At 30.9% G+C, this 15,218-nt stretch overlaps 2 protein-coding genes across 4 annotated transcripts; both read left to right on the top strand.

Moving 5' to 3' along the window:
- The first annotated feature begins 1,313 nt into the window (after window positions 1-1,313).
- Window positions 1,314-6,056, top strand: LOC130801424 (aluminum-activated malate transporter 9-like). Of its 2 annotated transcripts, none has more exons than XM_057665284.1 (6): window positions 1,314-1,660; window positions 2,786-2,929; window positions 3,427-3,696; window positions 4,287-4,423; window positions 4,518-4,664; window positions 5,352-6,056. In XM_057665284.1, the coding sequence occupies exons 1-6, from the start codon at window positions 1,351-1,353 to the stop codon at window positions 5,931-5,933; spliced, it is 1,590 nt and encodes a 529-aa protein (XP_057521267.1). In that variant the 5' UTR covers window positions 1,314-1,350; the 3' UTR covers window positions 5,934-6,056. The 2 variants fall into 2 exon arrangements, with proteins under 2 accessions (XP_057521267.1, XP_057521266.1); XM_057665283.1 differs by having other exon boundaries at window positions 3,412-3,696.
- A 1,168-nt stretch (window positions 6,057-7,224) lies between these two features.
- Window positions 7,225-13,399, top strand: LOC130801575 (calcium-dependent protein kinase 1-like). Of its 2 annotated transcripts, XM_057665449.1 has the most exons (8): window positions 7,225-8,001; window positions 10,660-10,803; window positions 10,955-11,107; window positions 11,324-11,439; window positions 11,537-11,704; window positions 11,911-12,038; window positions 12,165-12,264; window positions 12,891-13,399. In XM_057665449.1, exons 1-8 carry the CDS (start codon window positions 7,344-7,346, stop codon window positions 12,972-12,974), a joined length of 1,551 nt encoding a protein of 516 aa, XP_057521432.1. In that variant the 5' UTR covers window positions 7,225-7,343; the 3' UTR covers window positions 12,975-13,399. The 2 variants fall into 2 exon arrangements, with proteins under 2 accessions (XP_057521432.1, XP_057521433.1); XM_057665450.1 differs by lacking the exon at window positions 10,955-11,107.
- Window positions 13,400-15,218: the final 1,819 nt, after the last annotated feature.

Here is a 15,218-nt window from a genome sequence, read left to right as displayed (position 1 = left end):
CACACCACTTTTAATAATCGTGCCCAAGCAAATGGGACAATTATATTGGTGTGGAGGGAGTACAGTGCAAAATTAAATAAATATAGAGTCTTATAGGTGTATATTAGTTATTAGGCAATTTCAGAATTTAGAGTACTATGTAGAAGATTGACATAAAATAATGAAGCACAAGTCATGTGGCAAAAAATCTTGAATTATACAAGGCATATTTGAACATTATGTTAAATACTTATTCCTTGGAATCTAATGCTCTCTGCTTATGTAATATGTTTAGACATTCACTTTATAAGATTTCTATTCTTTATGTAAATCATAATCTAGAATTAATCCTCATGTGCAACAACGAAGATACTACATGCCGAATAAATAAGCCCAAAGAGAAAGTCCAATAAGAAAAGTGATAGAGTATAATCCTGGAAGCTTCTAGTTGTATTGATTTTTTGATATGATATCAAAGTTAGCTTAGTGATAGATCACGAGTTTGAAATGTATTCACCAATCACCCTCATTTCAAAGTAGAATATTTAGCACTATATATGTGGAGTGAAAATTTTGCATCCACACCCCTAATCTAAAGGGTTCTTATGTGAAGGGTGTGATAACATAAATTCTTGTGAGAGATCATCTCTAATTGAACCGGCACACTATATATTTTTTCAAATATTATAAGTAGACATTAAGAATGATGTAAGTTAACATTTAAGATATTAAAAGTAGGCATTAAGAATACGATAAATAAACATTAAAAATAATGTAAGTAGACATTAAAAATACGGTAAATAGACATTTATCTTTAAATACGTGTTTCAAGAGACTAAATATTGTGATAAAATTAAATACACAACGTAATCAGAGGGTTTATATAAAGACTCCCGCCGTCGGACATTTACGAAGTGATTACATTAAGGTATAACTCTCATAATATATGTAAGTCCTTTTTATATAATATTAAAATGATAATGGTTGGTGTTAAAGTAACTTTCTTAGCTCATCATGAATCCTAATTAAGCTCATAGTATTCATTAACAACTAGTTTTTGTTTTTTTTTTTTTTTTTGAGGGACTAGTTTTTGTTATTCTACAAGAATAAAAGCTGGGATTCCAATTCTAAATCCATATTTATCATTTTAATATTTAAGATTTTCTGACGTAAACTATCTTTTTCAGTCCAAGTATTAAGCATCCAGATTATTATTTTTTATTCTTATTCTTTTCCATTATTTATGTATTTTTTTTATATAAATAAATGATATTCCAACATTATATATAATTGGTAGTAACAATATAATTTACATCAAATACAAATACCATTTCTAGCCATTTTAACATTATTTGTTCCTTTATTTTGAGAATGCATGTTGAAATGGGTTCTTCAAAAATAGGTCATATAGAAATTAATATTCCTACTAAATTTAAAGATACAAAAAATACAACCACCAAAGAACCAAAAAATAATGTAGAAATTAAGGGAAAATGGTTTAAGAATATGTGGAAGTTTTATGTGGATGATATAAATAGAATGATATTTCCATTTAAAGTAGGTTTAGCAGTGTTTTTGGTTTCTTTGCTTGTTTTAATTCCAGCTACTTATCAGTTTTTTGGTGGCAATAATCTCATTTGGGCAATTCTTACTACTGCTATAATGTTCGAATATACTGTTGGTAAGTCCTACTATTTATTTACGGCTGTTCTTGTATGTGACCGTCTCATTATTAAACAAACTCATACAATTAGTCTATTTTTATAACTGGTCACTTTAAAATCATACTTCAGTAATTACTTTAACGCACTAAATATATATATGAGCCGACCAATAAAGATGATCTCATTTCAGAATCAGTCGAGTTGGTAGTCTAGTTAAGAGTGTCAACTTGTAGTAAACATTGATATGTTTGGATCTGTCATGCTAATGTATGAATTCAGGGACAGATTCAGATAGAAAATAATTAATATTGATGATAAAAATAAATGAATAATTGCTTTTAAATCCTTTAAAAAACATGCACATAATAAGGTTTGAATATAAGTAAATGCTATCATACAAAGAAGCTCTTACCAATTTCATAATATAAAAATTAGTATTTCGATGTATATATATAATTTAAAGTTGTCAGTTGAAAACATTTAACGATCTTGTATCTGCCCCTGCATGCATTGCTTTGTGATTATCGGTTTATTTAGTTGATAAAGTGTAATTGATTTGGTAACTCATAAAAATGAAAACAAGTTATATGCATAACCATTATTCTATAAGATAACTTCAATCCATATGGAAAATGGATGCCTCGCTCTTCCATAGTTTTTTCAAAGTGCGCCATTTTTTCTTTTCAAACATTTTATTTTGACTAAATGCACAATTTTCTTATATAAACAATTTTAAGTGTCAAAGACATTTTTATAATACTAATACTAATACTATACGCACGCATGGAGGGACTTTCCAAGAGACCAATACACAAACTTTTCTTCTCATATGGACATTTTGGTACACTTGCATATATATTCACTTATCATTATTATTTTTAGTTGCAATGCCCATAGAAAATGATGCACTTATAAAACATTTTCTATGTTTTTAAGAGATTACGTAATTTTTTCTTTAATTTATCTTTTTTATTTTGCTATAATTTTTTTTATGAAAATATCCAGATCACTTTTTTATTTAAATTCATACATTACTTTAATATCATGCACACAATTTAAAAGTCATATTATTTGATTTTTATGCAATATATAACATATTAAATATCTCATTTACGAATGTTTAAACAAATTAATTTCTTCAGGATCGACATTTAGTAAAGGGTTCAACCGAGCTTTAGGAAGCTCATTCGCTGGCATATTAGCCATGGCTATTGCTCAACTCGCCCTATTCACAGGAAGCTCAATCGGTGTCCCTATCATCCTAGGTGTTAGCATATTCATTATAGGTAAGTTCTTTATAAAAGTTTGTAGTAATAATTACACGCTAAAATATGAAGACAAAAATATAAGGAGAATAACAACTTTTTTTAAATACAAAATATAAAATAGAATAACTAATTTTCTAATATATATACATTTTCTCGCATAAAAAATTTATTTTTGACTTTATTCCTTTTAAGTTTACTAGCTATTTACTGATATAGCTCATATGTTAAAAACCAACATAAAACAAACTTAATGGAGCTAAATAATATATAAAATACATCTAAAAATATCCAAATTATATCATACACATGACATCAAAAGTAGAGTAAAAATTGACAAATTATTTAAATGTCTTGTGCAATTTTAAAAATTATCATATTTTTCTAATAACTTTGTATCGATACTAAGTAATTTAATATTAAACCCCCTAAATTTTTTGGACCCTATGCTGTTAAATATGAATAGAACCTCTCATACGGGACATAATATTTATATGTTTTAGGATGTTTTGATGTAGGAGTAATTACTTCATTCATGAAGATATGGCCATCACTAGTACCACACGAGTACGCTTTCAGGGTCACATTGTTCACGTTCTGTTTAATCATAGCTTCCGGCTACCGGATAGGTCACCCTATTAAGGTGGCTACGGACCGCCTTTACTCGGTGGCAATCGGAGGAATCATAGCTATTTTGGTGAATGTGCTTGTATGTCCTGCTTGGGCAGGGGAGGAGTTGCACAAGGAATTGGTTGATAGTTTCTATGTGCTGGCTGATTCACTTAAAGGTACGTAACACCTCCATTATAAGGATACATCCTAAGAATGTGTTAACAAATACTTGTTACGAGACCTTCTAGAAAGGTGCATAAAGACAAATTTGTGTGGGCTTGGACAAAAGTGGACAACATCATACTAATGCTAATCATTCACGTATGGTGGTCGGGCCTAGTAAATATTTTACTAACTAAAATTTATTAGCTTTTATCTAAATTTATTGATTTAAATTGGAATTTATTATTTTTTAAAATAAAATAAATATACGAGAGAAATCACCTTATTGACCCTTATTCATATATGTATAGAATTATTAGACCAAAATGTTGTATAAGGTGATCTCATCATGAGATACGCATCAATCTAACTAATAGAAGTATATATTATGAGAATATAAGCTCTTTATTTTAAGGTTGTTTTAGTGGTACTTACTTTTCAACTGAGACAAAATTTGATTCTTTATAGACTACAAAACAAAAATTTTTGTTGGTATTATAGTTTAAGATCACATTTTCCTACATTATTGAAATTTTAATTATGGTTCAGGTGATAAATTGTATTTATCATTTTCTAATGTGTTCTTTTTTATATTTTTGATCAGAATGTGTGAAAAAATCCATGGAAATTGATGGATCAGACAACACAATATTCTCGAGAACTGTTCTAGATGAGTTTCCAGATGAACCTGCATATAAAAAATGCAGGAGTTTGATTTCATCTAACAAGTTTCAAACTTTGGTACCTTATTTTCACTATATATTCAATTTATTTATTTTTATTTACTGATAATTTGGATCAAATTGATTTTTTGTCAATTAATTATAATTTGCAGGCAAATTCTGCAAAATGGGAGCCTCCGCATGGAAAATTTAATCAATTTTCGTATCCTTGGCCTCAGTACGTTAAAATTGGTACCATTTTAAGGCATTGTGCTTCTGAAATTATGGCCATTCATGGAATTCTGCACTCTGAAATACAGGTCTCCAATTTCTTCTTTTTATTAGTTTTATAATAATAGTTGGCTTAAAAGCTCACAAATCGGTTAATGAGAATGTTTGACATTTGACTGATATTGATTGAGTAACTAATTTGACTTGATAACTTTATCAACTAATTAGATTGACTTATATTGGACTTACTAGTGGAAGCACTCAGAGGTGTTCTTTTGGGTTATTGGATTGATTTCGGATAAGTATTTCAAATCGGTTTAAAATTGGATCTTGTGTCCGCATTGATTTTTATATAATTTTAAATTCATTTTGAAATCAGGTCAAGTCGAATTCGGTTACATGGTCGAATGAATATCGGGTTGTCGCGTCTGTTTTGAACACCTTTAGAAAACAACTTAGTTGATTTATAACATTAAGTTGTTTCAACCAATTAATTTACATACACTAGCATGAGATGGTTAGATCACCCAGTCCTTTTTCTAAACTAAATAAGATAAAATTATCCAATAAATATTTTATCAAATTATTTCAATACTCTTAGTTGATTAAAATTATCAACAATTAAAGAACTTCCAACTAACAATCATTTGCAAAGAACCAACAAAATCAAGATTAAGGCAAAGAGAACATGAATGATGTGTAAAACCTATCTATAAAAAGATAATAAAATTCCTAAATTTATTATACTAACAAATTTGTTAATGAAAATTTTATAGGCACCTTACAAACTTCGAGTATCATGCAAGAAAGAGATAACAGAATTAACAGATGAAGCAACAAAATTACTGAGATTATTGGGCCAAGACATTAACAATGTTAAAAGAAGCCTTCAAACAAGCACATCAATTCTTTATCAATTACATATCTTATCGGGCCGACTACAATGGGCTGTAAATCAACATTTGTACCTAAACATAAAGCCCATTTTCATTGAAGAGATCCAGCCCAATACCAAGCCTAATGGTTTAGTTATGGATAATATGGCCCAAAATGGCCCATTAAAATCCTCTTACCATAAGATGATTATGAAGAAGCAATTAAAGAAACTACACTCTTGTCCAATTATTGAAGTTAATCATGGTTTAGATCAAATTGGAGTAATTGAAAGTGGTTATTGTGAAGTAAATGAAAAAATAGTTCATAATATGAAGACATTGGAGAGTAGTTCAGCATTATCACTTGCTGCTTTTGCTTCTTTGCTTGTTGAATTTGTGGCAAAATTAGGTCATCTTGTTGAAATAGTTGATGAACTCTCTAAGATGGCCAAATTCAACCAATATGCAATCAATCCAATTTAATTTTTTGGGTTTTTGATATGTGGAGAATAATGACATGGAAAAGAATTAGCAATATTCTAACTAGATAATATGTAATTTATGCTCACATCTTGTATCAAAAAAATATTTTTTACGATGTCTGAAATATGCATTTTGATAAGTTATTTTACAAGTTTACAAGGAAATAAAGTGAAAATTTATTGAGAGAGGAAACACAAAAAAACTATGGGATATGCATAATTCAAATGTTCTATCTCATGATAATGTTATTTATTGTATGTAATGTTTCTATTTTAAATTAAAGTTTTACCGTTGAATACATTCTTATATGTGAAAATGATATGTATATGTATTGAGTGTGATCGATAATCATCGAGTTGTTACGAACATTTAACAAAGTCACTCTTTGATTATATAGCTTGCTAGGGTGGGCACTCATATTGCCTTGTAATGAGTAATGACATAACCTTGAAATTCTGTATTCAAGTGAGAATACCTCGAGGCAACTCTATGGGAACTTTGTTTCAATATTTTCGAAAGTAGAAATAATGTGGGTTATTATATTTATTCGCGATTAAAATTGACTCTAAAAATATAAAATTTATACACTTATAAATTATGACAGTGCAATCATATTCTCAATTTATATCGTAACTCATTAGATTGATCAAGTTAATAAAAAGACCAAGTTACTACATGGATTTGAAGCCAAACTAAACCCTTTGGTTCGATCCCATTTAAAGGACAATTTCATAAATTAGTATATTCTATCTCCTTAATCTTTTCAATAAGATTTTTCAAAATAGTAATAATATAACAAAAATCACCAATAGCCAAAATACAAATTTTTTAATCAGTTTTTTATAAATTACAATTTAAAGTTTTTGAATTATAATTCACTGACTTCCTATCATTGAAGACAATTTTGTAAGAAATAAGAAATCACCCATCTACTTAAAATAGATCTATAGACCATGTTGAATTAGACCATGTCTTCATAGAAGTATTTGTCTTCAACATCCACCATCAAAATATCAAAGAGGTCATGGGTGTTTTTTATATGTTTGACCGTGCAGGGTCTCGAAAAATTAGGAGCCTTAATATCATATTTTTAGTATGTGTTAGCAGTTTAAAAATATAAAATTATTTAAAAAATTATAAAATTATTTAAAAAATATTATAATTTTTAAAATCGTACAAAACTTCCATAAAATTTATCAATTTTTACTCTGTTAAGACGTCTTCATTTGAAAAACCGTCATAAAATATGAAAGCTATATGCCTATATGTTAATAATTGTATTAAAATTTAAAAACAAACAAGACACAAGTCCACCCAAGACTCGAACCCAAAACCGCGTCTCCTTCTTCCTTCCGTCCTCATTTTCTCCTCTTCCTTTTCTCTCATCAGTCCACCCGACCCAACTAAAAAATGGGAAACTGTAATGGCTTACCTTCCACTCCCTCTTATCTCCGCCCGTACGATCATTCTCCCTCCTCCATGTCATCATCTTCTTCACCTCACCCGCCGCGGCGGCCACAACCACAGCCGTCACACCATCCACCTTCTTCTTCCAATGCGGGCCGGGTCCTGGGTCGCCCCTTTGAAGACATTCGATCCACATACACATTCGGGCGTCAATTAGGTCGTGGCCAATTCGGTATAACCTATTTAGTTACTCACAAAAAATCGAAACAAAAATTCGCTTGTAAATCAATCGCAAATCACAAACTTATCAATCAAGATGATATTGACGATGTTCGTCGTGAAGTTCAAATTATGCATCATCTTACTGGTCATAGAAACATTGTTGAACTTCATGGTGCGTATGAAGATCGTCATTCTGTTAATTTGATTATGGAATTGTGTGGCGGTGGAGAACTTTTTGATCGGATTATTGCTAAAGGACATTATTCCGAACGTGAAGCGGCTAAATTGTTTAGACAGATTGTTACTGTTGTGCATAATTGTCATTCTATGGGTGTTATTCATAGAGATCTCAAACCTGAGAATTTCTTGTTTTTGAGTTCGGATGAAGATTCGCCATTGAAAGCTACTGATTTTGGTCTTTCTGTATTCTTTAAGCCTGGTATGTTTAATGTTCTTAAATTTATTCATGACAACTACTTCTGAGTTGTGACTTGTGAATTGATAGATCGTGAAAAACTAGAGGTCTTGTTTGGTTGGATTTATTGAATTGATGGTTGACTTTTGGTGTTCGTTCACTTTGAATTTGACTTTAAGGACAGATTTTTCAAAAAAATTTCTAACTAATCAACATAATATATAAATACCACAAAAATAAACTAAAAAGATTAATTAAAAACACAATATTCTCCTCTATCAAATCTTACCAGGTAAGTTTTATTTGTTAACTTCACTTATTTATTAAGAACTCTTTATTTTTTCTTAATACTCTTTTTATTGCGGAAATCTGGAGAAATAGAATTTTTTTAGAAATTAAATTTATTATTTTATCGAATAATAAATTTAGGGTGGGAAAAGTTGAAATTATAAGCATTAAAGAATATTAAAAGAAAGTTATCAGAAAACACAATTAATGAAAACATATGTTTTTAAAAAGTTAATGAAAACATGTGGGGACCATAAACATTATTTAAATATTAAAATGAGGATGATTAAAATTATTTTTACCTGACTATGTTATAACTTATAGATTAAGAATAAAATAAAGTTTAGAGTGATTGATGAACAATGTTAAAAATCAAATGAGACTATTAAGGTGAATACGAGGGAGTAGTACTCTTCTTTTATCAGTGTGCTAGTTTTATGTGATTTTTGGCGTATTTTCTCACGTATAATTCAAATCTTAATATATTTATAGACATGCTTTATAGAAAATTATCAAAAATATAATATGAAAATTTATATATGGAGATGTATTTAATAAGAAAGATTCAACATAAATATATTTAACTTCTTTATGTTCATGAATTCATTTTTTGTGTATAGAAAATGTAATGATATAAAAGGAGGGAGTAGAAATAAATTTTGATTAGTTGCTTTTTAAGCCACCAAAAAGTGAAATTATTGGCTTTTGAGTTGTGAGTCTATTTTTTTGGAAGAGAAACCACTAAAATAATAAAAGTGAATAACTAAATTTGTGAAATATTTCTATTAATAGTAAATATTATGAGTAAGCTAGCAAGGATATTGGTATATTACCAGGTTAACTTATAAGTTAATTGAATTAGCGAATCCTAAACTCGTTACCAATTCGGCTTTAGGAGTTTATAGTACTATTTGCAAATCAGTATCCAATCATCAATTGTCAAAATTGATTCAAGTATACAAAATAACAAAATCTTAATCCCAAACGTATGGAGTCGGCCATGTGTAAAAAATGAGATACCGGAGATGATACTTAATTTAAACCTATAAGAGCGTACGTGTGGTATGAAAGACGGTCAATGAAAGAGTCATACTCTCCTTGTCCCCGTGAAAATGCCACAGTTCATAATTTGATCTATCTCTTTTTTTCCAATTCGTAACATTTTTATTTTGAATAGTGTCTCACCATTTTCATTAATTCTTATCAATTTTTGCTCCTTAATGCCCCCACCATTTTTCTTAATATTTATGTAAAGATGTGCTGTAGCATACTCATGGGGAAGAGGGAGTAGTTGAGTGAAGTTTGCATTGTATTTCAATAGTGTAGTCAAGATGGAATTTAGGTGTTTGATTTTTAATGTATTGATTGGAACATACAAGTGTTAGAAAGTTAACTTAATGTTGATTGATATTGTTTGGATTCTGATATCTGGAATTGTTAATGGTAAGTTATGTCACAAAAGAGTTTTTAGAACTTTCTGAGCTAAGATACTGTGTTACTTTTTTGAAAAAAGTTTAATTAATTGTGAACCTACCAAAGAATCTGTATTTGCACATGTATGGTTGTGAGTTGTCAGAAAGGAGTCAATGATTAAGACTATTATATTGGCCATTGGGCAATTATGGAAATCCATACTTATTTCGGCAATTAACTCATTGCCTAGAAGCATTCTCAAATTTCAATCATTTTGGAGGTCTTTTTACTTGAATACAGATTGTTCTACTAAATTTGCATTTATGTCAAAGATCTATCCAACAATTTATAACTGTTAGTATTACCAGATTGATTTAAAATTGTTGCCAAACAAATCAACTTCATTATTTTGCCCCCTTGCCCCATCTTGTGCATTGATGCTCAAAGAACCACATTACATGAATTGCTTTCGAAGCAGAACTTCATCGTTTTTGAGAGTCGGTTTCGTTTATGAATTGTTGTTTAGGGCGCTCAGGGATGATCGAGTGGACCACAAAACGGCTCGACTTATTAACAACCCGTCCCTTTGATAAAATTCACGAGCTTGACCCTTTTTAAACTAATCTAGTTCTCGTATCCATAAGTTTTAGTATGTAACTCATTTAGTTGGCGTTAGGTGTACGATAGGAGGAGTTTAAGAACAAGGTCAATGAAAGACTTAAGGAGGAATTACCCTCTTCTTGGTTTTGTTCAAGTTGCAGTTCTATACTACAATTTATGGCGCATGAATATGTTCTTGTTGGCATTGTAATCTTCCAAAATCCAATTGTGCATCAAAAACTCCTGCCTAGTCTCCATTTGTGTACTAAGCTATTGACTGGATGCCAATATAACACTGGCGAAATTGTTTCCTGCTTTTTCATATTTTTATTATGTCTTACTAATAGAAGTTTCTGAAGAATGTCATACTTTCGGATACAGGAGAAGTCTTTAGAGACCTTGTTGGAAGCGCATATTATGTAGCTCCTGAGATTTTACGTCGTAGCTATGGTGCTGAGGTTGATGTTTGGAGTGCTGGAGTGATATTATACATCCTCCTTAGTGGAGTTCCACCATTTTGGGGAGGTATATGTTCTTGTCCTTCATTACGAGTATCTGCTCTCTGTTCACATATTCACTTATAACTTTCTAGGTGATGGAAGCCTTTTGCATATAGCTTCTTTTGTGTCTTTTGATTAGTAATAAACATTTCAATTTTTTTCCTTTTCAATGGAAGAGAATGAGCAGGAAATTTTTGATTCTATTCTGCGGGGCAGTCTTGATTTCAGTTCAGATCCATGGCCTTCTATATCTAACCCTGCCAAAGACCTCGTGATGAAGATGTTGCAACAGGATCCTAAGGAGAGGCTTTCAGCTCATGATGCTTTAAGTACGTAAATATGATTTTCTATAACATGAATGCCAACTTCCAAGACACCTATTTTGAAGCTTGCAAGGGAGGTTATGAATTGGGATTGTCCACTTTTGTTCAGATTGTCCCTATCAAATTTTCTTTCGAGAAAGTATTAGAGTTTATAACATTTTTTCGTGCTACAATTATCAGCTTAAGCTTTAGGCTTATCATTCAACTCTGAATGCATTGCAGATCATCCATGGATGAAAGAGGATGGAGAAGCTCCTGATAAGCCAATTGATATTGCTGTTTTGACTAGAATGAAGCAGTTTAGGGCAATGAACAAACTAAAAAAAGTAGCACTAAGGGTAAGATTTCAAAGGCTTGTCATCATCTTCAGAGTTCCTCTTCTATTTTTCTGGTTTATTTCTCGGGAGCACATACGACACTCTCTTTTCTTTTTAGGTAATTGCCGAGAATCTTTCTGAAGAAGAAATTATGGGTTTGAAGGAAATGTTTAAATCTATGGATACAGACAATAGTGGAACTATTACCTTTGAAGAGTTAAAGGCCGGTCTTCCAAAGCTCGGAACTAGACTTTCTGAGTCTGAAGTCAGGCAGTTAATGGATGCGGTATGCCCCTTGCATTTTCATTGATTCTACCTCATAGAGCTCTCGTGTGAGGGGGCGATTAAGAGTATATAAATATTTTGAGGCTACAAGCCTGCAACCATCAACTTACGCTTTCGGTTGAAAAAGTTCCTTGACATTGTGTTACAAAAAAGCAATACATTGTAGCAGTGTATTTCTTATGTTGAAAATGAGGAGTTTATTTACAGGCTGATGTCAACGGTAATGGAACCATCGATTACCTGGAGTTCATTACAGCTACAATGCACATGAATAGAATGGAGAAGGAGGATCATCTGTACAAAGCCTTTGAGTATTTTGATGAGGATAAGAGCGGGTAACTTTCTAATGGTTTCTAAACATATATAGAGCTAATGTGTCTACTTTTCTTTTAGGACTGTTTTAACATTTTTGTATCCTAATTAGTAAACGATGCCTTTCTTATTTGCTTCTCATCATTTAGGTACATTACCATGGAAGAATTGGAGCAAGCCTTGAAAAAGTATAATATGGGTGACGCCAAAACAATAAGGGAGATAATTGCAGAAGTTGATACAGATAATGTACCATCTCTTGTCTATGACCCCTCTTCTTTTTCTTTATGCAGTGGATAAATCATACATCATTTTTACACCTTTTGTCATTCCATTGATGTGCTATCTCTTCTGAGAAGTGGTGAACCCAAAATTTTAATTATGGGTTCTTAAAATAAACTATGATGATTAGATGAACGCAAAACCGCCATTGTCATGATGATTAAACAAAATTAACTATGGGGCCGTACAGGTGGAGCTAGGGGTGCAAGATTCGGCCACGGCCCCCTCAAATTTTGAGTTTTCCCTATAATAACTGCAAGGAACTTTTATGAATTTTAGCCCTACGAACAACTATAGTCTGGTTTTTTTAGCGCGCTTAATTACCTTTAGTTCTGGCTTCGTCATTACATGGGGTTCTCAATGTTCGACATTTTATACGGTTTTCTTTGTTTTACATTGTATGGTGGGGTTTGGGCATGGACATGGTACAACGTTAGCAATTTGATCTAAATTGCTCCCCTCTCCTTTTTTTGGTGGGGTATGGGCACCCTTAAGCCCCCCCACATACGTTTGCCACTGCTTTTGAGAGCCCGAGACTATGATATAGGGCATCGTTTGCAATTTGGTCTAAAATTCTCTCCTATCCTATGCAGGATGGTAAAATTAATTATGACGAATTTGTTGCCATGATGAAGAAAGGCAACCCTGATGTACTTACAAACAGACGGAGGAGATGATTCGTACGACAGATCTATGGAGATTTATTTTAAGGCAACTAGATTGTTATTCGATTAACAAAGCCAATGCAGTCCAATTATTATGTAAAATCTTGTATATGTATTCAGATTCTGTGTTTGTATATAGGTATACAAATGTTTGGTATTGTACTAACTTTGGATTATCCAGGTCAACTTAGATCCATCTGGTGTAAATTAGTGGTCTGTTGTCATACAATTCTTGTATAAGGTTATAAATATTCTCTAATGAACCAAAGGAAATTGGGGCTTTTGTATGCTGTAGCAACGGTTGGAACATGGATCGTGGATGATTGTGGATATGTTGTAGGAATTGGATGTTGTAAGTTTGTAATTGAGACACTACATTATTTATGAATAAATATTTTTGTTCTCTTTTGTGGCACGATAAACACTCGTTTTAAGATCACTTTTTGTTTAGAATATTTTTTTTATAATTAGTTACATTAAAATGTATTTAAGGCTTTATGGGTATAATATAATAAATTTAAAATGTATTTAAGACTTTATGGGTGTAATATAACAAATTTAAAATGTATTTAAGACTTTATGGGTGTAATATAACAAATTTAAAGTATAGAGTAAAGATTTGAAATGGAACTTTAGAAAGTAAATATATGTATTAGAAATAAATCGAGATTATTATCTGAAGGACTAAAGTAGCTCATGAATTTGAATAACTATTGAGATCATTTAAAAAAAAGTTCCACTCTGATCTTGTTGAACAAAGGCTAGGGCCTACTCTCTTGGGAGATTATAACTTATGTTAATTAGTCACATATCTCCCAGCAAAAATTGTTCTAATTATAACCAAATCAATTGATTTATCCGACTCAAGTAAGGTTGAATCATAGTGTAAATATACGATTTTGATTATGATTGTAGTAATGATTTTAGTTTTATAATTGTCTCGACTTATGTTTTGGCCTTGATAAACTCAAAAACCTTTGTAAATGCTATTACACAAAATGGTCCCTCATAAAAATATTAGCATATGAAATTCTTATTTTGATATCATTTCACTGAGAAACGGTCCCTCATAAAAATAGTTCAAATAAATAATCATCAATTTATTTAATTCTTAAATACATTTTAGAAGCGGAACGAAAAATTAAAGTAGAACTTTTTTCTATCACAAGATAAACCAAAGAAAATCATGGAACTCAAAATCTTTAACTTAACAAAGAATACTTATTCTAACCAACATAAAACTCAATTCTTAATTTGAGCTTTTAAAAAAGCTAGTACATTTTTAAGGTTCCACCATGCAAAGTAAAAATCTAGCATGGAATGAAAAGCCCGGGAGATTTGGATCAGTTGCCACAACATTCTACAGATTTTAATAAAGTAGTTGCCATTTTTCACTTTCCACTTGTTTATTTGTTTGTTGATCAAATTATAGCAAGCCATCAACAAACATCATCATATATGCTTAATGCACTCCATTCTCTGAAAGGCAAATCATAAATTTCATCTTCTTCGTTGAATATGGTATGTTTTCCTCCATTTCTATTGCGTCTATTCGAGACTATTATTTCATTTTACAAACTTACATTTTCAAGCTTTTAATTTGATGCACCATACAACCCTAATTCCCTATACTAAATCATGGGGAAATTAATGTAATTTTTAGTCCTTTTTATTTTTATTAGTGACCCTAATATCTCGATTTGATAAATGTTACTTAGTGAATTGGATTGAAAAAACACTAATCATGTAGTGTTACAGGACATGGGTTTTTTTTGATATATAATAGAACATGGGTTTTTTAAGAAAGATTACAGTTATAAATCTTTTAGCACAGAAGGATGTTTTTACAAACTTACATTTTCAAGTTTCAAATTTGATGCATTAAAACCCTAATTCTCAATGCTAAATCATGAAGAAATTAAAGTAATGGCTTGGTCTTTTTTATAATATTGTTGAAAAAAAACCACATAATCCTACGAGAAGAATTAGAGACAGTTTGAATAACATATAAGCTTGATGTGCTCCTTCTATTAGCAATTTGTTTTAGGATGGAATCTCATCGGGTTTGTGTGCAGCCAACTCTCCTTTTATGGGGGCTAGTGTGTTTACTCCCGGTCTTTCTGGTGATAAAAAATGTTAAATATTTTGTAACAACTTAGAAACTTTTTGTTTTCTGATGCTTGTATATATGATTTTTAATAATGTTTTGATACTTTTCCATGTCATTTCACCAAGTCAGCAAATTGATACTTGGTT

The sequence above is a fragment of the Amaranthus tricolor genome, chromosome 15 (assembly GCF_026212465.1).
Source record: "Amaranthus tricolor cultivar Red isolate AtriRed21 chromosome 15, ASM2621246v1, whole genome shotgun sequence".
Classification (NCBI taxonomy): Eukaryota; Viridiplantae; Streptophyta; class Magnoliopsida; order Caryophyllales; family Amaranthaceae; genus Amaranthus; species Amaranthus tricolor.
The sequence above is the reverse complement of the archived record's forward strand: the minus strand, read 5'-3'. Positions and strand labels throughout refer to the sequence as shown.

What these genes read in the sequence shown, in the direction of transcription:
- LOC130801424 (XM_057665283.1), top strand. Translation starts at nt 1,351, where the DNA reads ATGCATGTTGAAATGGGTTCTTCAAAAATAGGTCATATAGAAATTAAT. An exon ending in GCTGGCTGATTCACTTAAAG is followed by an intron (nt 3,697 to 4,286) that starts GTACGTAACACC and finishes ATTTTTGATCAG; the next exon opens with AATGTGTGAAAAAATCCATG. An exon ending in CTAACAAGTTTCAAACTTTG is followed by an intron (nt 4,424 to 4,517) that starts GTACCTTATTTT and finishes TATAATTTGCAG; the next exon opens with GCAAATTCTGCAAAATGGGA.
- LOC130801575 (XM_057665449.1), top strand. Translation starts at nt 7,344, where the DNA reads ATGGGAAACTGTAATGGCTTACCTTCCACTCCCTCTTATCTCCGCCCG. An exon ending in TTCTGTATTCTTTAAGCCTG is followed by an intron (nt 8,002 to 10,659) that starts GTATGTTTAATG and finishes TTTCGGATACAG; the next exon opens with GAGAAGTCTTTAGAGACCTT. An exon ending in TTTGATGAGGATAAGAGCGG is followed by an intron (nt 12,039 to 12,164) that starts GTAACTTTCTAA and finishes CTCATCATTTAG; the next exon opens with GTACATTACCATGGAAGAAT.